The following is a 26640-nucleotide window of genomic DNA, read 5'->3' on the forward strand; positions in this document are numbered from 1 at the left end:
TGGCAAAGTTGTCGTGCTGCAAGGTGTATAATAATATATATATATACAAGTTGTGTATTTCTTTAAACCCACGACTTTTATTAGAATTGAGATAGTCATCTCTAAGACATTTCTTTGTGAAAGCTAAGAATGCAGAAACCAAGCGTTCCAGTTCAACAACATGCCCTTCTTTATAGATAGATCCCTTGCCCTAAGTGAAAAAGTCTCTTACATATACGTTTCTGTTCCTGCCCCTAGATGCATGAAACATAATCAGAATGATTTGTCAGAGCTTGTGCATGCAGTTTATTTACAAAACAGCAATACAGCAAATTCTGTTTGCACAGGAAGCACGTTGGAGAGCTACTCATTAATTTGCATTATTAGAACTGCTCACAGGACCTCAGTGTGTATCCTGGGAACTGGCCGTGTTATTGCCATTAAGTACAAAGGCAAATGAGGTGCTAAATTATCTAATATGAATAGCTGGCTAAGGTGAGGATAATCCAAGGTGCTCTAAGATTCCTCTGCTCCTTGCAATTCATACAGAAGAAAATGAGAGGTTACATGTGACCTTTTGCGGGGAGCAGAAAAAATAAGTTTTCTAAGCTTCTTCTTACAGTAATATGCATGAAATGCAGAGAGACAGTTGGCCAGGTCTGTTCATTTTACCAGCACACCAGCAACATCACATGCTCCTCCCTAGCAGGCAGGGAAGATGAGGATCAGGTGCAACGGGGCTACAACAAGCCGTTCCCCTGAGCAGCTGGTGTAGCTGCACTGTCCTGTTAGTAGGAATACCCTTTCCTTGCTACCTCTAGAAATATTCTGCAGTCATCATGCTCCTTAAATTTAGGCTTCTTCAGCAAAAGTTTACACTGGAGAATGTTAAAAACTTCTGGAGCAAAACTTCAGAACACCCTTCATAAGGACTAACTCCATCTGGAGTCCTCTTTTTTTTTTTTTTCTTAAATACCTCAACTTAATATTTAACTACTGAAGTGGACCAATTATATGATCTCATTTGTATGTCTTTACTTAATCGAATCCCTAAGGACTTAGAGCACTGAAAAGGATTATTATTCTCTCCTACAAGGAAGGTAAATTTAATTAAAGTGTCAGCATTACCTAATGCAATTATTTGTTCCAGAGTATAAGAGAGATTATTTCAGACAGCTTAAAAAGCAAACAACACTTAAAGTTACTATGACTAAACAGATCCATTGTTTGAGGATGCTGCAGAGAATTGTAAATATTGACCTCAAATTTATCTCCTTCTGTGAATCCATGGCTCATAAAAGTACTAAGGGAGCTTTGTTTGCTTTTGAAGACCATTGCAATTATGAACAATGGTAATAGATTAATATTAGTTGCCCAATACATAGATCATAAATCATATTGTTCTGCTATTCCAAATTCAGTTATTCTGAATTTCCAAGTTGTAGCTGATGGTCGTACAGGTAAGAATAGAGTATAAATGCTGCAATTCCTGGAAATGTTGTAATGGTTATTCAGTTCTGTCAAGTCTCAGATTTCTGGTTTTTTTAATGATATATATTTGAATTTGAGTGCAAATGCGTTTTCCATCTTCCCTCCTGCCCACCACCCCCCCTTTTATTTTAATTAAATGAGTAGGTATTCATATCTGCGTACAAAAGTTTTAATCTTACATACTCCATATGTTGAAAAAAGAAGGGCTGTATCCCTGTTGGAGATGGCAGCGACCCACGTGAAAGAGAAATCTTATTCCATGGAGTAGCTAAGAGTGCCTGAAGTCCAAATTTAGGTATAGATTATAGATGCTAAAATTTAGATTGTGTGAATATCTCTAATATGTTTTCTTTTGTGGAAAGTACAGTAACTTCATTTTCCTGCCTATCCTTCATATTATACAAAATTCCAAAAAGTTTTTTAAAAATTTTAAGTTGTACGTATATGAATAAATTTCAGATTATTTCTTTCTATCATATTTGTCTCAATAGCTAAGAAATCTTTCCAGCTTGGATCTTCGTCATATCACAGAACTGGATAATGAAACCGTAATGGAAATAGTCAAGAGATGCAAAAACCTTAATTCCCTCAATCTCTGTCTGAACTGGATCATTAATGACAGGTAATTTCATTATAGCCTCTAAAACTGGTAAAAAGCAAAATTAACACATTGTATTTGTTGAAGATTATTCCTTATGGCTGGGAGGTTGGTGGAGATGGGTAAAAGCAAGCAATAGTTTACTGAGTGGTTCTTCCTGCTTTGGGTAAATCATCTAGGCAGATATTTTGTATGTTTCTGTAATAGAAATTTGCTTGTAAATGAATGACAGCACTTGTGGTGCTTTGCTACAAATGATACGAGAATATATGTGTTCTTAAATATCGCTGATTAAAATGTACAATTGCTATTCAGAATTCTCCTGTAGGTGGCAAGCATTTGATCAGACTTATGTGCTACATGAGGCATGTTTGGCTACATAAAAAATAAAATAAAAAAATAGACTGCTAAGGGTTCAAGTAGTAGTTTTCATGTTTGTTCAGAAAGCAAGATGCCCTTCATCTTTCGGCAAATGAAGCAAAGTGAGACTGAAGGAAAAAGTGAGGTGTTAAGGCTTTCCCTTGTGACCAGTACTCCTGCTCTCTTGCTACATTCCTTCTTTTGATCTGTGAATTTATTTAAGATTAAGTAAATACACATGGAAGATGGGATGAAAAAAAATAAGATAAATACTGAGAATTTCATAAGTGGAAGTTACTTTTTAAATTATTGAGCAAATCGATCAAAACTGTATCAAAATCTTAAAATGAACAGGAAAAAAAATTCTGAATGACTTCTTGCACAGTGATTATCAATAATTATAACAGGTATTTTAAACAACAACAGTAAATTACTTTGACTTCATCAAAATGCTTCATACTAAGCTGAAAGATATGTCTCAGAAATTATAGTTTTTCCCCATGTCTACAGATTATTTCTAGCATACTTTTTTAACAAGATTTTCTAAAATCTTTTAAAGCTACTAAAGTATAAGCTAGTTTAGATTTCCATAAAATTGTAAGGTTGTGGAAATGCTAAAGTGTAAGTATATGGAGTGGAAGAGAAGCTTCGCTGAGCTTTTACTATATCCCTTTTTAACCTTTAAGTCTGTCTTGCATTCTTGTGGATTTGGGTCAGACTGTTATATAACTGCAGTGGTTTTGAAAGCATTTAAATGCATTGGTTCTTTTTTTCTTTCTTTTTTTTTTTTTTTTTTTGCATTTGCAGAATAAGTCTACTGTAATGGAAAATTCAAGAATGATTAAGCAAAAAATGTAAATTTTATAAGGCAGGAGCTTTTCAGGTTTTAATTAAAGTAATTAAAAATAGTAAGCTTCTGTATGAGCATTTTGAGTAGGACTGTCTACCCGGTGTCATCCAAATTGATCCCTGGAAAAAATGTTCTTGAAATTACTATTTAATTGGAATGAGAAATATATGTTTTTAATTGTATGCCTATAACTATAATACTTCATATCAAGTCTAATTGCTGTTTTGAGATTTAGTAAGAGAAGGAAACCTTTACCAACAGTGACAGGAAACGTGCTATTGTCTTCAAACTTTGCGATTTTTGTCTCTAGTTCTTTTTTTTTATTATTTTAATTCTTATCATACCTGTTTGTACTTTGTCAACATATGACTGATATTGAAACTCGCCCTCAAAAGACTATTTAAATTGGCTTCTGGCTAACAGCAAACAAAGAAATAATAGTGAAAAAAGAGAAATAATTATTATCCTAGTTAAATCTATTTCATAGACAATTGGCATTTGGCAACTCAAGTATTTTTCTTGTTTCACAAGTGAGATGAACTTCTAAATGTTAGCCTTAACAGAAAGATGCTTCTCCTTCCCCTCTCTCATTAAAACAGTACATTTTAAAAGACTGAAAACCAATATCAGGAATGTGGTTTTCTGTTAATCAAACATAACTGGACTTTAATCAGTTTAAAGGTGCATATATGAATTATCTTTTAAGGGTATTAGTAAGTTTTATTACCTATTCTGTATATGGGTGACCCTTTGGAAATTCCTAGGGGCACTCTGGTGCAGTAATAAGGAATTTCAAATCAGGAATGACTAAATGGTTCATTAACGATTTAAGACAAGATATGCTTTCTCTCTCTGGTTTTTGCTTGATGCCAGGCCATGGCATCCTTACAGGGGCTGCTTTTCACATCTGGCTGCCTCTCGAGTGAACCTTTTGTTCATCATTGTTTCCACTACACACAAGATAGCACCAATGTAAGATTTACCTGACGGCCAGTAATAAAAAAATAACATTCTGGTAGTTTGCCCTTTCCCCCCACACTTTGTCAAGTCTGCTGACTTATGAACTCCATTTAGAAAGGGATTGTCCTGGGGTGTAAAAATCTCAGAGTTTTACAAAATTAATAAGTCACTTTGATTTCTATTATGTTTCATTTCTTTTTGCTTTTGAAGCCTTAGAAAACCGCATTTCCCTCTATCCCTTTGCTGTAGAATCCAGACTGAAGGAAAACTAGCAACTGTTTTATTTCTTAAAAAAAAAAATCTGCAGTTTGAAGGTACATATATGAATTATCTTTTAAGGATATTAGTAAGTTTTATGACTTAGTAAATCACAGTTTTTAAAACTGTGCTTTAGATCTCTTTATTGCTTCCAGAAATTCATAAAAATTCTTTCCACAAGCAAAGCTGTGGCCTCAGAACATTTGCAGGGCTCTCTTGCTTTTGACTTAGTGTTACATCAAATGTTGTGACCATTACATTTCTTGCTAAGTACCTGAAAGGAACTGCAGCTTTCAGAGTGCAAGACCCCTATGTGGCAAATACTTAGTAAGATTATGGTGCTGTGTCTCTTTAGCACGCACAAGAATTGTCATTTTTCCTGTTTTGATTAAAACCATTTTGCTTTAAAAAGTGTATGCTTGCAAGGCGTAAGAACAGTTAAAATTAATTTCTTTTTACTTAAGGCAAAAATATGTTCACTTGAGATAGTTCGGATTTTTTTGACATAAACAGAAATGTCTCTTATAGCGACTTATAAAACAGCCTCTTAAAAGTCGAGAGTTAAGATCTCAGAAGGACCTATTACAATAATCTCATTTTATGATTTCTTCTATATATTACAGCTCACTCAAAAGCTTCACTTAGTATTTATCATGTTAGTTTAATACAGTGTAGAAAAAATCCTACTACTTGTTTTAGATTTAAACAAAATAAAAATTGCGAATTGTGTTAGTATGCATCAGATTACCTCAGATCTTTGCATTTGGACAGAAATAAATGTGGAATCCCTGTACATGGTGATGTGACTAATACACGCTGAGATTTAAATATCCTTACTGCCTTAATGTTGTCATAGTGACTCTTGCATTTATTCTCTCAAATTTCAATTGATGCAATAAAAATGGTGACATCTAGAAGTAAAGCTGCTGGCAGATTCGGGAATATGTGGTGTGACATACTGGCAAGAAGAGCTTTCTGTGCAATCTTTCAAAGAGAAGTTGGGAGAACATCTGCAGTGTATCCATAAACAGCCAGGGAGCAAGCAGCAGTTAATCTACCATTCTGTCATGAGTCTCCTCACTGTGGCCTTGGAGTTACAATTCATTTCTACTCCCATTAACTAATTCACCTAGAGACAGACATTTAAAAGCTGTGCAACCTTTAAGACTATTTCTGCTTACTTAAATCATCTTTCTTAATAAAACACAGCCTTTGTGGTATTTATACTAAACGTTCGTGAGCCTCTCATATATCTATGTTTCCTGCAATAACCGTCATGGAGCAGAGAGCTTTGCAGGTTGTTTTCATCCACATTAAAATACGGAGTTTTATCTTGAGCTACAGTGAGGCAGTTTGGTGCCTGTAGCACTGCAGATCATCCAGTGTTAAGGGGCTGCTTGCATAGCAAAATTAATTACAGATTTTTCTGGTCACAATACAACAGTTTCTTAGCCATTCAAGAATGTTGTCTGGTCCTTCCTCTGGGGCTGGTGTCAAGTATTATTGTGGTAATAGTTCTCTTGACATATGTAGATGGTATTTTGTCACGACCTTGTTGTAGGTGACTTATTAGCAGGTGCTGAGATTTGCAGTGCACCTGGAAAGCGTTGAGAGGAAACTATGGTTGTGGTTTGCAGGCAGATATGCAGCGTCTGCATGGCGGATATACAGTAATGTGCATAGTGAAGCAGCCAGTGACATTGAGTGAGGGACTTGTGGTCCTGCTGGTTGCTGCCCTCAGCTTTCATAGAGATGTGGCGCAAGAGGAGCATCTGCGCGTCTTGCCTTAAGTATGCGCAGGAAGCCTGAATTTGGACTAATTTTACCATCTCTGAGGGAACTACTGCCCTCCCTTGGTGCTCTCACTGACTATCACTGTAGATAAAATAGTAAATGGGGTCTAGGGACAGTCTGTGCATACTGCAGCGGTTAGGGCTTAGCCAGTAAGCTTTCTGCCTGTAGTCCATGGTGAAGGAACTGGGAAATACAGACTTTCACACAAGATTAGCAGTCAGGAATTTAAGACGTGAAAAACATGGAGATTCAGAGGGAACATGGTAAATCGTTGGAAACAAGGACAAAATCCTGCAAACTAAAATGTTTGTACAGCAGAGTAGTCTGGAGAAGGGAGCCTTTTCTCTTTTGAGCCTCCCTCTGCTGCCTTCTGTTTGGGCTCTAGTGCAGAATAGTTTTCACAGGATTGAGTATACTGAGTATCATATTTGTTGGCATAGAGCATATGGGGATTTCCACACTGTTACTTAGAAGAGTAAATTATTAACATGATCTTCCATATGCTAGGGAAACATTTTTTTCTCAGCTGCTGATGTGACTTCATTTGAACCCATATAAGCAACCTCAGGAGCTCCTGGTCTGATCTGGATTTGCTGTGGGTAGCGAGTACAACGCTCTACCTGCAGCAAATGTGATTAGCTCACCATGTTGAACCCCAGCGGTGCCAGTGTGGATCCAACAGGGATCCTCCAACATTTCATTACCACAAGAGAGCATCAAAAGAGTAGCCCTGTTCTTACAGTTATATTTTTTAATAAACCACAGCATTAGTGAATGCCTGAAATATTTTCAATTACAGGAAATAGAATATTAAGGCAAATCTTGCCTTCTTGAAAGTGTAAATCTTTACATATTGATGTTGAAATTATTTTAATAAAAATACTTTTAAAGTGCCTACATAATCTATATATCAACTTGCTCATGTCATTACACAAGAAAAAAACCCTGTGCTTTATCTGTGGCAACTCTACATGCTAATGTTACATGTTGGTATTCATCACCTTTAATCTAACTGAAGTGGAAAAGTGCTTTAGGTATACTGATACTTATTTCTGTCATTTTATATAACTTGGACTTGGGTGTACAGTAAAGCCCTCCAGAAGAGTAACTGTACTTATATTATGTGTCATCCGGCATGTATTACTGTAGGAGAATACTAGCATCTCTTAATTCTGATTTCATTTCCTCCTTTCAGTGTTAGCTAAAAGATCATCTCCTTTGAGTCCTCTTGCATTTTTATATCTGCATATTTATTGGATGTTTACAACCAAATACATCAAAAAGTTAAACTCCATTAAAAAGTTGCATAATGTGCCACCAGTGAATATTGTTTTTAAAATTATTTCTCTTTTGAATGTTATATTTTAATTAAATTTGTAAGAAAATTTGCTTTACCTTACATAGTGCCTTTTTTGTTTGTTTCTTTTTGTAAGATGAATTGGGAGTTTACTCTCAGATATTTCAAATTTTAAAATATAGAATTGAAGTTGGACAAAAAGATAACTATATTTTTAGCGATCTTTAGTGAATTTCCTACTTTAAATTATAGTGCTACTTTTTTCTAGAGTTTATGAAAAAATACATGTGGAAAATAATCCTTTGTGTTTAATCTAGAAATAGTGTTAATTATTAAAGCTGCAACGTTTGTAAGCTTTTTTTAGAAAATAAACTACTTTCACATGTAGTGTACAGTCAGTATTGTTGTACATGTCAAACAGGTGCTTATTTGATTGGAAAGTGTTAAAATTAACTGGTAGTAACTTGTTATTTTAAAGTTACTAGATTAAACTTTGAGTAAAGTGCTATTTCATTTATTATTTATTTCAGCAGAAAAATACAGGCAGTGTTTTATCTAATTCCACAAGGTAGTGTTTTAGCATTTTCATGCTTAAATAGTTACTGCAAAATTAAATGGGCATACACCATATTATATCTTAATATTTTCTTCCCAGTCCTGCACTGTTAGCCCAACTGTGTGCTCACAATGCTGTAATAAAATCAAATTGAAAAAAATACTATCAAATCTCTGCCGATTTGACTGTTCTGGAACTAACTGAAACATTTTGGAAATGCAAATTAAGATCTTTTGGCTGGTTTAGAGTTACCCTGTAGAGGCCACTAGACTTTTCATTTTAATCTCAGCTTGGCAAAACAGTGGGGTACTGAGGAAACCTCTTCCACCCTTTTCTTGATGTTGACGCCTTGGTATATCTTTATGGAAGCAATAACATAAGGAATAGGTTAAGAATAAGAAATCAGATTCAGTGGAAGTCAGTATTATTCCTTTTAAAGACACTAAACATTTCATCTGAATAGATAAAGGTGAAAATACTGTCATAAGGGAAAAACTCGTGGAAAAGAAAAGCATATAATCTCATAACGTAGGATAGAGTTGCAATTAATCCAAATAATGTAGGAATACATGTTTTTCTTAAAAATTATTATAATTTATATTTTTAAACACATACTGAAATGCTGTTATAAATATTTTCATTAATAGAATGGTTAAGTAAAGGGAGCTGTGGGATAGATAAGGAATATCATGACTTAGCGAAATCAGAAGAATCTGAAGTGGAACCATGAGATTTCATCAGGAATGCGTATGGTGGCGAACTAAAAGGCAACAGTGTTGCATCTGATCAGCTCTACCATTTATATTTTGCCATAAAAAATACTGTTTTATGCTGTTAATTTCAGAACTAATTGCAAATTGTGGGGATCAGTTATTTTTCTAATCAATTAAGATATGAAGTTGTGTCATTCTTCTTACTGTGGTTATCCCAGTAGATGTACGGTAGTATTTCATCACAACAGTATAACACAGCTGTTACGCCAAAATATCTCCAACAGTAAACTTGGGAGTTGTCACACATTCTTTATTTCAGTAAATTAGTAAGATGATGTAGTATTTGCCCACGGTATAGTGTAAGAATGACGTCTTCCTAGGCGCAGTAAGGCAGGATGGGATGCCTGCACAAGCTTGCGGGTACCATATTCGTGTGCCGTTCGGCATTCACTCGCTTTAAATGGCACGTTACTTTTCAGTCCAGTCAAGTGGTTTGAGAAGGTGTGGGCATGTGGTTTGCATCACAGCTGCCTCAGGAATCGCCGTGCTCATGAGAATTGGTGCCCCTTTCAGCTTTTAGCAATAAGCCCTGAATAAGCCCTTTTAAAAATGCTTCTGAGAACAATTCCTTTGGCTTTGCTATGAAATGATTATTATCCAAACATTTGATTGAAACAGATCATACTGTCTGTAAAGCTTAACCAAAAATATCTATCAGGGTTCCTATGGTTAAGCAAAACTGTCTATTTAATAAGTTTGTAGCTTGTTAATTCTACTTCTGCCTGTCACTGGTATTAAAATAAATGGCTTTTTTTTTTTTTTTGGAAACATCCGTTCCCACCCACAAATGTTACCAGAAACAGTAAGAGTTCCAAGATATTATGGTTTGCCAATGTTTTATCTTTCTTTATGTACTTGAGAAGCAAGAAAACAGTCTACTGTTGTCAAACATCTGAAATGTATGATAAATGAAGCTCTGTAAATAGTGAAAATATGAGGAAGGTGATTAAGTCTGACAATTCTCATGTAAGAAACTTGAGATGATAAATATCCTCTGTGATTAGTTATTAATTTAGTGCAAGAGACTTAGCATCAGCCTAAACAATTTTATGAATTGTGGCATAAAAAAATTTAGAAGATAGGTATACACTTGTTAAACGAAAGGTTGGACGAAATTGGTTGGACTTGATTGGTAATAATTAAAAATGGCAGACTTGACACAAATATGGCTTGGTATTTTCTATATGACAGTCCTTACAGAAATTAAGAAAGGGCAATGTTCCCTGAAGGTGTGGAAATGACAGCATGTTACAAATTTGAGTCCTTAGTGCATCATGAAAACTGAAAGGTTTTATATATATAATTTCTGTACAAATAAAATATTTGCAGTGGTATAACTTGAAGTAGTGTAGAATAATAATAATAAAAAAATCTCAACTTACTGATGCTAAAAAAGAAAATGCAATTCCTACCCCAATTAAAGTTGCATTCTGAGGTTACCATGTATAATTCACTGCAGTCAGGATAGACAGTATTTTTTTTTAAAAAAAAAAAAGAGTGACAGGTGTCTTAATGGTTTATTGCACTGACTATATTGTTTGGAGTCTGTCAGTATATCCATTAAAAATTCCATTTGGAAGGGTGGTGCATAATTCATTTTCTAAATTCCCTTTGGGCAGCTCATTGCAGTATGGATTTTAAGTCAAAATTAAATATTTTGCAATTTTTTTTTGGTAAATGAACATAGGATTCATATTATTGGTTGGACATGCCACAATTGAAGCAGGAAATGTGTATGATACATGTTCTAATTCTCTTCAGTCTTTCACTCAGTTTAGTTCTGATTCCTCTGCTTAGATTTTTCTTTTATTTTTTCTTAAAACCAACTAAAGGGGTTTATGCTGAGTTTTCTGTGGTTTAAATTGAAATTATAATGACTTATTGTAAGTAATGACATTTTTATGTTTTTAGAATTCGAGGTTAACCAGCGAGCAGTGATTTGTGAAGGATTGGGGGTAAAGGAGATGAGAAATTAATGCATTTCTCAAGGGGTTTAGTTGAACCTAAGGAAAAGAAGCATGATGAAACCAGGATGAATTGACAGAATGAATGACTAGGTTGTTCTGCAGTTGCTAGTAATAAAGAAATAAGAAAGAGAAACTGTAACATAACCAGAGAGTGGTGATCCGGGGTGATGCCTAGGCAGAGTAAGCAGTTAACATCAAATAAATAAAGCTAAGAAGAATAAAAGAAGGCAAAATGTAGGGTGGTTTGAGTCTGATTTGCTTCTCTGCACAGCCTGCACGGTCAGCTGATGCTCTAGATCCAAACCGTGCAGGAGGGTTCTGATGCTTCCTTCAGCCCATGCACCTGTGTGGTAGCCCTCAGAAAGGGAGGGAAGGTGGCACATACCCATGTGCTGTGCCAGGAGGGAGCTGAGCCTGCTCGGGGAGGGTCAGAGGATTTGCAGGCCTCACGGGTTTGTTTCACACAGAGAAGACAAGAAACACCCCATTCACTCATCAAATGTGGTCTGAACTTCTTACTGGCAACCATTTTATACTTGGAAGAGCATTCAGGTACCATACATTGGCTTTTGGAGTTCATTTTCTAATTGTTCAGTCAAGAACGCTGAAGGTTGAATAATGGACCTGTACTGTGGCAATCATCTTCCTTGCTGGCTTCTGCCTTTTCAAGATTTATCATGCTACTTTTGGGAAGACCATGATCTGCTGATTCTGGAAAATATACTCACCAAGCAGGGCCTGGAGAAGGTCCTAAGGGAGTAAGAGATGCACTGATCTCTTGTTGGTGTTGGTATTGCACACAATATAACTTTCTGCTCTTCCTCCCGACTCTCTGCCAATACTAGCTTCCTCTAAGCAGTCTAATTTTTTGTCTTTTCCTCCCTCCCTTTTAACTTTATTCTAGTAAGAGTCTGATTTACCTAGCCAGCATCATTAAATAGAATTAGACATGTGAAAGAGCATTTCTGAAAAGCAGAGGACTAAGTATCCTGCTTATATTTAGATATATGTATGTAGTTTCTGATTCCGACGGAATAAAATTTTTATTTCAGGAGTAATGTAATGTGTTAGTCAATAATACCATTTTACTGCTAGGCACATGCTAGGTGCGTCCTGAGTGCCAAAGACTGAGGCTCGTTGCATCTGTTTTCATAGTTCAGAGTAAAAAGCACCTTGAAGTATTTACTTATGGGAATCTTTCAAGATAAATTTTACTTGCAAAGCCTAGGTATCATTCTGTTGTAGAAGTTGCTTTTCCGTGCTGACCTTGGCAACTATCTATCAAGAAGGCATCACAAAAAGCTTGTTAAATTGAACACAGAATAAAGTATTACTAAGAAAGTCCTGTCAGATGGCATTCAAATATTTGTGCAGTCATTTTAGATATTGAAAGTACATTCCTACTGTGAATGAGGTACTTAAAGCAGAAGGTTTTGAGTTTCAAATATGATAGGTCTATTGTTTATCTTCTATGCATGTGCTTTACTTGATAGTTTTCAGTTGTATCTTTTTACTACAATTTTTATACAGTAGTTATGATTTTTTTTTTCTTTAGCAGTCCTCCAAGATGAGATTTGTAGACTCTACAGAGAGTGGTTTGGTTTATTTTTTAATATAATTTTGTATTGTGTGGCTACTTCACTATATTTACTTTAAAAAAAGAAAAAAGTATGAATATATGAAACTGATTAAAAATCAGAGGGATCATGTATTATGTCTATTCTTGTTCTCTTTAATAGTATGCAACTCAGTTCACTAAAAATAATTCAAAATGGGCAGTGTGAATCTATAGTTGTCTTTCATATAGAAATCAAGTTAATTTGACTTTTGTGTCCTAAATTCTCTATAAAGTGTTTTAAATTGTGCTTTTAGCTAATAATAAAATAACTAGAACTCAGACTTACAAAAAAGTGTTTCCCTAATCTGTATGGCAAAATGTAGTCTCATTTCTGCTTTCAGACACATTAATTAAATATTGGCCTGGAAGATTTGTGCCATGCTTTACCATTTCAACAGAGGAAAAATAAGAAGTGTGTGCACAAGTTTTCATCCATTATTTGTTTTCTGGCCTGGAGACTGTGGCAGGAATTCAGAATGATATTGTAGTCTCTGGGAGCATCCAAACAAGAGATAAAATACAATCTGTGCAACATAGTTGTTCTCAGTGCTCTCCATTTGGACTATTTTCCTGCCTGATTTTGGTTTCTTTCTTGGCAGGAGCAGCAGAATTGCTGGTGTTTGTCAGAGCTTATGGCAGACTGTCGTGGGCATTCCTGGTTTTACATAATTAGAGTAGTAGCTCAGAAGTTAGAAGTTACCTTCAGCCCTCAGTTCATAGCTGAACAAAGAAAGTACATTTTTTAATGTAAGATTCACAATTCAAATTAGCCAGAATGAAATAAAAATACAAGTGAAGGCTGCTATATATATATATATTTCTTTTAATACTTTCCCAGGCTAGAGCTGTTTTTCTTAGTCTGCTGCATTTACATAGATGTACCTCTTGTAGTATCAATTAATCATTTTCACAGATCATATTCACAGATTTTCACAGATCGAGGTGCTCGGCACCTCGTTGAATTACACAGTCTGCATAAATTGCCTTTGAAAGAGTGAATTTAATATACAAACATTTGTACCAGAGATCATTAGAATAATCTCTCTTATAGTCTCTGATATCCTCACCTATAAGGACAAGTATTTACTTTGCAGCCTACTTAGATGAAACTATGATTTTGTCTTAAGTAAGTACTCTATAACAGTAAAAGATATTAGTATGAAAAGAGTCTTTTTGTGCGTCATTTGTTCTTTAAAAATATGTTTGGCTATTCTGCCACTGCATAACAAGTACTATATTGCTTTGTTTGATAAATTTCATTTTCTAAATAAAATATTGTCTTGTATTGAAAAAAAAAATGTTATATCACAATATTAAAGGTCACTGATCATTAGTGTAGATTTGCTTAAGGCTTTAAAATTTTTGAGGCCAAGTTTTAAAATAGACATTTCAAATGAATTGTCAATAGCACTTACAGTTGTAGTATTGTTTATAGCAGATTGTTTTGACTGATTGCTTTCCTAGGCAGTACGCAGATGCATATATGTCTGAGATCCTGACAGTCAGTATTGTCATTATTGGCTGATTAAAGATCGCAAAAGTGGGTCCTGATATTCCCTGACCAAAATGATATATAAGTATACTTGGTCCACATATCTAATACATTTCATGAATTAAGCTGAAGGAAGGTGTATTTTTTTCACATTGTTTTTCGCTTTTACTTTCTGTAGCATCTTCCGGTTTAGTGGTCTCTTCTATAGTTTTGCATTACAGACAGCACTAAATGAAGGATAAACTTTTATCAAAAGTTCCTCAGAGCATTTGTATTCTTTTTTATGTAATGCCAAAAGGCAAATGGCCAGGATAGAAATAATAACCAGTGCTGCACTGTTTTTCTTTTTTCTTTTTCTTCTCTAGAACTTGCCCTAGTCTTTGGCCTTGCAATTCACAGGTCTATTAAAATGTTAATGATTGGAAATTTTTTGTTTGTTTTGTTATTTTGGCTTCTATCCAGATTCAGTTGTTGATGCATTTGGCAATAGCAGAACATAGCCTCTAACTTTGCTCTGCATTTCTGAGAGACATTTTCACTAGTATGGGTGTAGATAGACTATTGGGAAAATAGTCTTTAGTCTATATACGCCTTTTGGAAGGAAGATTCTGTATTACAAAGTATCATTTAAAATGTAGCTCAACTTTTTTTTCTGGTTACTTCTCTAACAAGTAAACATACTTTAAGTAAAAGTTATAGGTGGACTTAAACCATGCTGCATATGAGATAATTTCATGTTGCTACGAATGCAGTCTGTGATCTCCAGCGCACAGTGCGTAGCTGTGACCACTTGCTTGGGCCAGAATTAAATAGCAGTGCTCCTGCAGCTGGAAGCAATTACAGGGACTAGAGTTTCACCTTGGTGGGATCTGTGATCAGTAGGGAAGCATTGGGATGGTCTACAGGCTTCTTGGCTGCCCTCGGCCTCTCTTCATGGTGGGAAGAGCAGTCACATTATCTGGTACTGCTCGCTTGTTTCCATTCTGGGCAATTTTGACTCGCTGGTACTTGGCTTCCTCAGGCCATCTGCCTTCACAGTACTGCTGCTCCCCGCAGATTCACTTAACTGTCCTTTAAAAAATTCATTGACTTGCCAACAATCATCTTTTAATTTGCTTGCACACTGTGTCTTCCATCCTTTATTTATCTTTTTTTTATATTCACTTATAAAAGCATTTTTAGCCAAGCATTTTTATATTAGCATTTTCAGCCAAGACAGTACCTGTATGAAATTTAAGACAGTCTGTATCCTGGTGGGAAGAGGAGGCTCTAGCTCTATGCCTTAGCTCTGTAAGAGGTGACAGAGCAGGCTGTTATGCCTTCAATCACGTAGTAAATCTGTTGTTTTACAGTGAGAAGGTCTGGTTGTAGACCCTGTATGCTGCTGCAGGACAGTGGATGGGCAAAACTGGTCTTGTTGTACAGTCCTTTGGTAATTTAGGTGATGATTTTCATTTAGATGAAAATTCATTTCTCTAGACAAGCTCAGTTTTTTACAACCCAGGGCCATAAGACAACAAAAATGAAATTACACCTAAAATGTATTGCTGGATCTTCAATCCAGGAAATTATTTTATCACATTTTCTACCTTCTTTTTACATAGATACTTTGGATATTACTTACACGGGTAAAGTAAAGAGCAGAGCAAAATAAAATCCCTCCTCCTGACACTACAAATTGTGCTAGTCTCTCTGTCAGGAGAGAATGCCATATAATCACTCTCTCATTTGCATACTGCCAATTGCCTGTCACAACTAGTCTCAGCAAATGTCTGGAAAATAGTGGCATTAAATAGATACTTGTCTTGAAGTAACTTTCATTATAGCAAATACTTAGAGCACTTGCCTCAGGAAGTATAAATAGATAATTCTTTAGGTACCTTGGGGGAGTATCAGCTCTCAGTAATCTTAAAATCCATTTCTCGTATAGTTTAGGTGAGTAACCCAAGCCATGTTCTCCGGTTGAGAAATAACAGTTGATTAACAATAGACTTGTAAAGCTCTTGAGGCAGGAGTGGCACACCCCTCCTCAGGTTTTTGAAAGAGAAATTATTTCAACAAATATATACTACATTAATTATAAGATATCTCCAGGAAATTTTAGACCATTATTTTTACTCTGCCTAAGTAGAGATTAGCTTTCTGTCATAAAGACCTCATTTTAAAAGGTAATGTTTTCATGCTTTCTGAATTTCAGGTGACCATTTTTTGTGCTGAAATGTGAATTGTATTACATTACACAGTGTATGTAATTTGTTACGTAACTTCAAAGTGAATTTTTGAAGAGAATTTTCTATAGAGACAATATGTTATGAACAGAGAGAAGTTTTAATGACAAATATGCATGATAAATATGTAAGGCTTTTAAAGTCATGCTTCAAAATCAAATAGTTTGGAAAGTACTAGATTAAGGCTACTAATATATCATTTTATCAGTTTTATGAACTTATTCTCAGGCTCGGAAACTTCATAAAATTCCCCAAGCTCATAGAAACATCACTTTTTAAATCAGAATTAAAATCCTAATTATGCTTTTACACATTCCATAGGAAAGTTATTTAACTGGTTTTCCATGTGAAGTTTGCAAGCAGCTGTACTTGCCTACCTCATGAAATAGTCTCTTCTTAAAATACGATACTCTGTAATGTCCCATTAACAATCACTACTATTTTTTGATTAATAAGGTAGCAGCGAGATGAGAACATATTATTGTTTTATCATCTCACTTTTTGGCATCACACAGTAAGTACCTGCAGAGGAGAGGAAGGTTTAATGAAAAATGAGAAAATCTTAATATGGAATTACCCAATGTAAAATCCAATTATTAGGAATCTCCAAATCTTCTTAAACTACATAAGGGATTTAGGCAGTGTCTGTATGAAGCCAAATACTTATTTTGCTACTAACAAAACAAAAGCTTTAAGTTTCAAAGAGCCAAAGGGTATGTGAAAGTGTAAATTGTCAAGAAAAACCTCTTTGTGATGATAATGCCAAAGGACACTAGTGTTGACTTATGACATGGAGAAGGGTTGTTTGAGGGATTGGATGATGTAGTGTGTTTCTAATATAGTGTCACTTTTCATTATAGTATATGAATTAAAAGATTTTTTTTCATTCCAACTTTCACTCATGAATTAAAGTGTAAAATACTGTTCTGCTGTAGCCTCAATGTGAAAAGGTGATTGAGAATCCTTTCCTTTGCTTTTTATTTAATGTGTGTGGGAAATGATAGAGGTGGTGATTTGTCTAATTGCTCTACTGTAGTTACAATTATAGAGAAAAGGTCAATCTAGTCACTGCCAATTAAACTAGGAAAAAAAACAGTTTATAGCCCCGAAGAACCATTATGTCAATTTTATGCTGTTCATCAGCGTATAACATGTATTCTAGCATATATAAATCTTATCTTACTTGGTATTACAGCAAGCTCAGTCCATTACAAGCATTTGGTGCTGTAGAGTAGAGATAGCCCTAAGCAGCATCTGTTAATTGGACATTCTTTCATTGTTTCATGTGTTCAAGACTGATGTAAAGTAAAACCTGACTATTGGAATGAATAGAAATGGATTTGCTAGACTCCAATTTGACCCTTATATTTTCACACATTTAACGTATGATGAGTGACAAAATCTGTGGCCTGTAGTTTTTCTAGCGTGTTCTAGTAGCAGCAAAAGTGTCTAGGGGTGACTTCTTAAAAATGCAAATATTCGGCTTTAGGTGTCCTCCCAGAGCCTTTGGAAAATTAAATATCGCCTATGGGTGTCACTGTAGAGAATACTACATATGTACAATATTTGTTCCTGTAAGACCTGTGGATAGTCTGGTTAGTCTAAGTGGTAGGAGGCAAGCTGGTGAGAAAACATGAAAACTGCCATATATTCATACAAATTCTGAGTGAAATCCAATCTTTACGTTTGGCCAGTAGTCTTTTTGTTTTAATTTGCCCTTTCCTAGTATGATCATGTAGTAAGTATCCTTTTGATGACTTGCTCTTTATGGGAAGAGTTAGGTTAATCAGCAAATGTGCCTTGTTTCTCTTTGTGTCTTTCCCTTCTGCTGTTCTGCTGCCTTTATAAACTCTGCCTCTGCATTTCTGCTTGTCAGCTGCGGTGCCAGTACCATCCCCGTGTAAGTCTGGTGGATACTTGAGCCGTCGCCAGTTGACCATCCTTTAGCTCTGTGGAGGCTTGGCCAATTGTTTTTCAGTATAAGTTGAGCTTTGTCTGAAGGTTTTTGGTTATAATTTCTTCATCCTTTGTTGCTGTGCAGATCATGCTTAGATCAGCCCTTGCAATCTGTCTTCTGGCCGTAAAAGTGAGAGTAGTGTGTTTGACTAGGGAGGATCTTTGCACAGCAATAGGAATAAAGGGAAATAGCATCAGGGGTACAAACCCAGTTAAAGCAAAATTTGTCATTAAAAATTGGGATCTCCAGAAAACACCTGAGTCTTCTCCAGCAGAACAAAAATACATCATTCCTGTTGTCTGACTATTACTCAAACTTTTAGGATGACTTTGGCACCCTGAGGCAACAGAAGTGGAGAACAGCATGGTATCTTGTTCCTTGCTGCAGTCATAAATTTCTCATGACACACTTCAGCTGAGGATGTGGAAGAGAGTGGGGACGGTAAAAACCATGAAAACTGTGTTTTTCCTAGGTGTTAAGATATGCAGGAGACTGATAAACTCCTTTCTACTGGTTAACAGCAACAGAAGGTTTAGTAGAGCACTATGTATTGTCTCAGAATTTTCTGTGTAGTCATACAATAAATTAGATTGGAGGTCATGTGATCTAACCCCTGTTCAAAGAAGGTCCGACTTCGAAGTTAAAACTAATTATTTACTCTTTATTAAAGAACTACGAGAAGAAGCTTATCAAATAGCCATTTGACAGTGTGAGCTCCCTCAATTGGTTTTGATGCTGTTGCTCTCAGGATACTTTTTCTTTTCTAGTAATCTTAATGAATTCAGCAGAGTTTCCTGTGAATCAGTCTGTGAATCAGACTGAGATTCTGTTCCATTGCCTTTTAGCCACCAAAATATCTTTGTTTCATCTGACTCAATCGCTTCATATATGGCTGTGGCTGCAAGCTGTGCAAGACTGTACTGGATACAGAGAGAGACACGATTAAGTGTTGTGCAGTTAAGGGGTTAAGCAAGAAAGGTTTAATGAAGGGCCTGCAGTGCAAAGTGCATGAGGACACCCGGGAATCACAAGGAGGGGTTACTGATGGGAAGCTGCTGGAGGCACGAGTCGAGTGCCCAGACAGGACTTGACTCGTCGTTCCTCAGGGCCCCTTAAATCTACTAGTGCAATTTCCTAATCTTGCCTGTGTTAACCTGGAGAAACTACCGCCTGGGGAAGCAGCAAGGTGCTGCTGGCAAAACGGACTGTGCCGGCCTGGCCCGCGTGGGCGCTCGGTCAAGGTGCAGTTTCACACAGTGAAACTCGCACAGGGCCTCGTACCGCCCGCTCTGCCAGGCACCAGCTCCTCACCAGGGCCGTGGCGGGACCTCTCCCGAAGGCAGCTGCGAGGAGGGGGCCACGCGTAACCATCCCTGATTTAGTGTCATTTGTTGTTATCGGAATTTAGGAGTAGAAATCAGTGCAGAATGCAGTGCTTACCTCTAGAGGGCTGTGCATTATTGGAAACACTTGAGTATACCTGTATTTTTCTAGGTTAGTAATAAATCTGTTAAATGACTGCGATGGCTTGAGCCCTGAGCAGAAGCCATGGGTTTTAGTTATGGTTTTTAAGATTTTCCCATGTTTATGGTCAGAGGCAACTGAGTGGTCAACTATGTCCATTCTACTTGATGGAAAAGATCTTCTAGCTTGTGCTCTGAGAAGGCTGATTTTTTTTTTTTTTTTTACTCTGAAGTAAAAGCTTAAATTTAAAGTTTACTTTGGCCTTGCTTAAAGGCCATTATCTTTAATTTACCTTAAGATACCATTACCTTAAGTTTATTTTAGTGTGTTGAAGAAATGGTATTTTTGCTGTTGTTGTAGTTTTTATAAGAATGCTGGTAAATAGCTATTTTTCCTGAATTTTCTGTCCTTTTTTTCTTGGTTAGTTGATTAAGTGAGCAAGAAATGCTTTGATTTTGATTACTATTGAAATCATAGTGAGTTTCAATATCATGCTTTATTATAAACTCTGCCTTTTATCACTGCTAAGGAGGCATTTTGCTAAACACGTTGGAATCTTGCACTGACACTTCTGTATTAATCTATATAATTATTTTCTATCCGTGTATATAATATGGATACAAATGCATAATGGTGTATGCATGCACACACACACGCACACATACACTTGGATTTGCTTGGATAGTCATTAAAATTTTACTGCTATAACTACCTTAAAAATCTTCATCAAGATCTTTCAACATTTCTTACATTCTTTAGAAAACCTTAACATGACAAAATATCGTCAATCATAATACTTGAAAGAATAGACAAGAAGTAACATTGATTTTGTTGTTATTGCAGTTATAAATCTGTTTACTCACAGGCTTTTTCTTTGCTGTGCTGGAAGCTGTGTGTGCTGTAGACCCATATCCTTTATTTTGGTAAACATCAGTAAGAGCTACTTAAAAATCAGCGAGCTATACTACTATAACATTAGTTATTTAGCAAAATCAATTTTACAGCTGTTTATATTGAGGTTAAATAATATTAAATGGTTACAAAGTTAGAGATAAGGTTATCATATATTTCAAAAATACTCCCAAACAGATAAGAATGCTAGATGAAGTGTTTTGTAATGTATCTAATAGTCTTGGTTTAGTCCACAGCAGGAAAGAGAACAGTGTCTCAGCTCTGATACTGTAGGTTTTCCGCTTTCTTTCCTCTCCTTACTGTCCTTCTCTTTCATGCTTCAGCCTCACGCACTTTAAACCTAGGTGAGTTACCAGGATAATTCAATATAAGTAAGTGCACTCTGGGCAGCTGTGCTACAACTCAAAACTATGGGTTTGTGGGCTGCTGCTATGAGCAGTGTTTCTATGCGTTGGCCTGAAAATGTACTTTGCGCTCAGAAACTGTTGACATCATTTCATATATGAAAAAAGTTCAATATATCAGTCTGTCTTACCTGAAAATTTTGTTCTTACACAAATAATGAGCAAGAAAAAAATAATTTTAAGCTGAGTGTTCAGGAAGTGGAAGGATACTAAAAGGTTAATAAAATTGGGAGTAATTTCTAAGTAGCTGCACCAAAATGGATAGGTTGTTCAGGAGTAAGTTGACAGAGAAAATGAGAACCAATTTAATGGAAACAGAACAAATGCATTTTAAAGACTGACAGTTACAGTCAGGTTTAAAGTTGGTATTGAAGTTGATACTGGCTTTCTTTGTAAAGTGTTCACTAGAGAAACATAGAATGCTATAACAATCTATGATTAGGTGTTTGAAGTCCTGATTTCTTGCTCATTAATTTTTTATTGCCTTCAATGGAAATCATTCAAGATATAAAAGTGTGAAGAGCAGGTTCCTACACTTTTCAATCATAATGAAAAACCCTTGACTTTTCCTGCAAATAAGCCAATTACCAATCCACATGCCTGAAAATATCCTAAGAGAAAAGCCGAATCTTTCATCATACCTTAAAAAGAAAGATTCTCACTGTGTCAGACCACAGGTTATTCTGTTATATTGCCAAGACCTAATAGATGAGCCTTATATGTCAAATTTTGTACTTTGAATCAAAATTAATAAAAACTACTATACTGTACAGCACACCTAATCATTAGCTGTCTGGTTTCATACAGAGTCAGGAGCAATCTGACTCTGCAGAATAAGGCTTTGACTTAACCTCACAATTAGGCCTTTTTCAACATCAGAGGCAATTTTTGCTATGGGAGGAAATAGGCTGCTGAAAGATGGATTGCTACAGTCTTTAGCAATGTGATGGAGATGTTCAAAGAGGTATTCAGGGCAATGGAGGTATCTGGAATCTGTGGAACAGAAAACAGGGAATAATAGCAGAGGACCATGTTTAGAAGGAAGACCTAGAAGAGGAACAAAAGGCAGCAGGATAGACCACTGCTTAGAAATGAGCCTAGAAAAGCAGTGAGTCAGCTGCGTATGTGTGTGTGCGCGCGTGTGTATATATATACATATCTATGCAAACCTAATGCATAAGTTGACATGGTTCAACAGAATGTGTATACAGCAGAATGACAGTGCTGCTGCTATTCCTGGTGAAGCTTTCAGCCACATATCACCTGGCTGACTACTAGTCCTACCAGGCTCTCTTTAGGTTCCTGGACAACTGTTAATACACCGGTATATTTGGAGTCATTCTAGCTTTCCATCATTAGCTGTGCTTGGATCCAGCATTTTTGCCCTGATACATTTATGGCCGCTTCAGGGCTTGTGGGGAAAGGCTAAACTGATGCAGACAGATCTGGTACCTGTACTCTATGTACCTTTATTTAGCATCTTTGTAAACATATTGGCAGCTGGTCTAATTGGCAGCATCGGAGGCAGCTGTTATTACTAGCGACTCAGGAGTTTTGCCTCAGTAAATTGCCAGTTTTATGTCTGGGAAGTGGGAGTGAATAGTGAACATCTGGTCAGATGGTGGTCTTAGTTTCTAAAAGAGGAATCAGCTGAGATTATGACTGGGGCTAGATATCATTATGTGTTATGCTAGATATTTATATTTATTTATAAATGACTTGCAGATACTGTTTACCTCATTCATCTTATGTTTGTGTCATCATCTGGTTACAGAGTTAAATATTCTGGCAGATAAAAGCTATAGGACAACAGTTTGCAGGCAGAAGGACTATGTGAAGGTTTGGAGACTCCACAACATACACACTTCTCTTGTGTGTGTAATTTAAGGGACAAGGTAGAAGGTCTTTATTGTTCTCTCATGACCTTTGAAATGTTAGGGTACATACGACATTTATATGATATTTACTGGTTTGGGGATTTTATAGCCCATATAAAGAAATCTTCTGTTGCTTCTAAGAGTGTTTCTGAGGATCCACCAAAAGGTAGAGCGTGGACTGCAGTGCTCGCATTGGGATGATGGTGTCAGACTTCTGATGGAGGAGTCAGTGGGCTGAGACATTCACATTAACAGACTGAGATGGAGTTGAATGTAATATTTGGCAGTTAAGTTTGACCCATATCTGTTTGTAAGTTTTGTTGGTAAAATAGTGCGTTGTTGTAAGTTATGTGGGACTGGTTGAAACTTAATATAAAACTTCTAAATTAATTTGACACAAAATTTAAAGGAATTGAGGAAGAGAGATTTGGTTTTTAACTTCATCTCAAGCAGAATTAATTATATCTATTGGAAAGAGACAAAAAAAAAGTCATTGAATGATAGATTTATTTTTAGAAATGCTGTAGAAGAAATGCAGAGAAGTTTGGGAAAATTGTATGGTCCTGTGTTCACTGAGTAAGACCCAAATGCTTTACTGTACTTTTAGCTTAAATCATTTAAATTCTCAATGCTGCCTTTTTTTTTTTTAATGGTTGGAGGAAGGATCATTTTAAGAACTACTCATTAAAAATCGCAAATATTTATTATTTTAATCTAAAAAGCATTGCTGAAGTGAAAAGATAGAATTCTTCTTACTCCACAAATTGGGAACTGATAGAGAGAAGCAGAAACTACTGTATTCCAGTATCAAATAATTTGAGCATCTGTAAAGGTTCAGGATTCTGATGATGTGACTCAGATTTGGAATTTCTGTAGATCTGGGGATTCTTTTCCTGTATTGGGAAAAAAAAGATTAAATGAAGTAGAGCATAATACCTTCTTTTATATATATAAGCATTTTATAAGTTATATTAGTGTAGTTATATTTCACATGAGTTAAAGCCTCCAGAAAAGAAATAAGAATCTATTAAATACTTGCAGATCAAGATCAGAATGCATCACTTGCTCCTGCAGCAGTGGGAATGCTCTAATACTTTGCAAAAGTTGAGATTTGTCTTGCAAGAGACATAATTCTTCATTCCTTTGGAAGCTTGTTCTTTCTTCTTTCAGAGTATTCTTATCACATTTATTTTATTCTCAGGCAACAGGGAAAGGATTATAAAATATTTATCCGTTCATAAACTTGAAGGTTAGTCAAACCAAGTTTATAATTCCAATTTGCTTATCCTTCAGAAGTAAACCAACATGGTGCTTCTTTATTTTTAGAATATCACTCATACTCTTTTCCAATGTATTTTACCTTCCTAATTTGAATGTAGGCTGGTGTCATATATTGAGAGAGATTGATCATAGATCAACAGTCATTCCAAATTTTAATGTATGTTTTCTAGATACACATAATATTGCAGCTGGTCAAATCTGCAGATGATGCAAGTGTGGGGAAAGTAATAAATAATACTGGTGACAGAGTCTGATGCCAGCCAGCTAGGTTATTTGGTGAACTGAACCCTTGCTGACAAAAATGTGTTTCAGCATAGCCATATACAAAATAGCCATATACAGGAAAAAAGACTCCATGTGTCTACAGACTGGGGAAAAAGTTATGCTTTTGAGAGCAGTAATTTGAAAAGGTATCTAGCGTTTGTGAAGGATAAACGTGAACATTGATGGAACAGCATTTGTTACAAATGGCCAGTGGGAAGAAGCTTGTTTCTTCTCTGCATATATCATTAATTAGGGTGATGACACACTATGTCAAACCACCTGGCTATTCCTTTATTTTCTAAAATAAGGGAGTTTGGTGGTATTACATTTCAGAAAAAAAACATATTCAGAAATGATTTATTTGCAAAATTGATCGAGAAGTGTTGAGAAGTGTTGTCAAGAAGTATCTGTTGATGAAAGTTTTAAATCTGTAAAAAGGAATTAAAGTACTTGTGGTTGGAACTGGAATGAGACATTTAAGAATGAAATGAAGCACACTAGTTAATTACTAACCCTAAGAATGGGGTTAGTGTGCCCCTTAGTAGAATGAAGGCAAAGTAATTTGTTTGCATTTTCAGTTTGTGGCAAGTCTTAAAAGTTTCATAAAATACTGGCTTACTAGTAAGCAATATAATTAGGGTAGTATCATAGGGTAATTCTGGCTTCAGTGGACTTTGGGAGGTCCCTATTCCAACCTCTTACTCAAAGTGGGATCAGCTCTGAGACCAGACTAGGTCACTCAGAACTTTATCCAGTTGGGTCTTGAAATCCTGCAAGGATTTCTGTAGTCTGCAGACTGTGCAATTGCTAATTCTGAATTTGAAAAATAGCTTTGAGGACAAACAGAACTTCTGTGGAAACAATTGAAATGGGTTTCTGATTATAAAGAAGCCAGCTGTGCATAACATAATTAAGATAACCCTGGGCAAATTATGGCTCTTCTTTCTAGAATCTAGGCAATTGCTATCTTTTCATTGAATGAGTGGTAGTGTTTGGAATATCTAGATACCAAGATTAAGTTCAGGCTATACTTACTGTCAGCACTCATAACTGCGATCCTGGCAGCTAGATAAGCTGCAGGTTTTGCTGAAGGAGTCTTTCAGTTGCTTTTTATTTAAATAAAATGGCTGTTTTTAACCAAACTCTACCTGGGAGATTAAACAGATTATTTTTGATGGAAAATATATTATTGTCAGGCATACTTAGTTTTTGTGGTTTATTTGATATGAAGAAACTTCAAATCCTTGATTTTTCACTGAGGTAGTGAATAGTGTTCTGTGTTTTCTGACTTGAAAGAAAAGTGAGTTCATGCCAGAATTGCTGTGATGTACAAGTAATGGCAGATGAATATAGTTGATAAATTTCAAATAATTTTAGAGCAGGTATTTATTTTGTTTTTATAAACTGGCTTGATGTTTGAAAAGATCAAGGGTGGTTTTCGTGGGATCTTTGTGAGACGTAGATACTTGGGGTTTGCTTGCCATTTTTTATCAAGACTTTGGAAATTACATTAATTTATTATCATAAACCTCCATATCTGAAGATAGGCTTGTTGAATGTTACTCCAAATAGTAGCAGCTAGTTTGGAAACACATAATATTGTCTTTTGGGAGGAAAAGGATACCAGTAAATTTACTGTTGGTGCCGTGCCAAAGAACTTGGAGACTGTGTGATAAATTGTTCAGGTGTACAGAATGACAGATGTCATTTAAATACTGTTTCTGTAAAATAGTCCTTTTGTTTGTTTGTTTGTTTTTACCATAGCTTTTTCAAGTACCTTCTTAGCATTTATGGCAGTATTTAGTAAACACAAGTGTTGTACAAAAGTATTCTCTGGTTTTGATGGGTAAATCCAAATTAGTTTCTATCCTTTATTAGCTTTTCTTATGTAACAGAGTAGCATAGAATAGTAGATTCCTTCTGCTGCCCTAGGACTGTCCTGTGCCTGCCAAAATAAAACAATACCTGTGAATTCTTATATTTCTCTTGCTCCAGTATCATTTTTTCCCCTTGGGGTTGAAAGCATGGGCACGCTGGGTATAATATGACCTAAAGTAACCTGAAAAGAAAGTCTCATGTAAAGTGTATGCTTTAGGCAATGATTAGCCTCATAAATTCTGGTTCACAGTACATCTGTGCAATTATTGTAAAAGCCTTAGGATATTAACAGGCCGTTAAACAGACCATGTTTTCTTCTTTACATATCCTATAGTGCTTCTCTATTGTCTAAGGCAGGGAGCGAGGAGAGTATTTAGATATA

The 26640-nt window shown here is 35.8% G+C and overlaps 1 protein-coding gene across 1 annotated transcript in view; it reads left to right on the forward strand.

Moving 5' to 3' along the window:
* The first annotated feature begins 1938 nt into the window (after positions 1-1938).
* The window catches only part of LOC104576804 (F-box/LRR-repeat protein 17), a 180588-nt gene continuing 155886 nt past the window's right edge, over positions 1939-26640 (forward strand). The window contains exon 1 of the mRNA XM_088537899.1: positions 1939-2092. Coding sequence (XP_088394025.1) covers positions 2022-2092 — 71 coding nt within the window. The 5' untranslated portion in view covers positions 1939-2021. The remainder of the gene's footprint in view (positions 2093-26640) is intronic.

This window comes from Tinamus guttatus, unplaced genomic scaffold (genome assembly GCF_059628265.1).
Source record: "Tinamus guttatus ecotype Peru unplaced genomic scaffold, ASM5962826v1 Tinamus_guttatus_pri_ptg000884l, whole genome shotgun sequence".
Lineage (NCBI taxonomy): Eukaryota > Metazoa > Chordata > Aves > Tinamiformes > Tinamidae > Tinamus > Tinamus guttatus.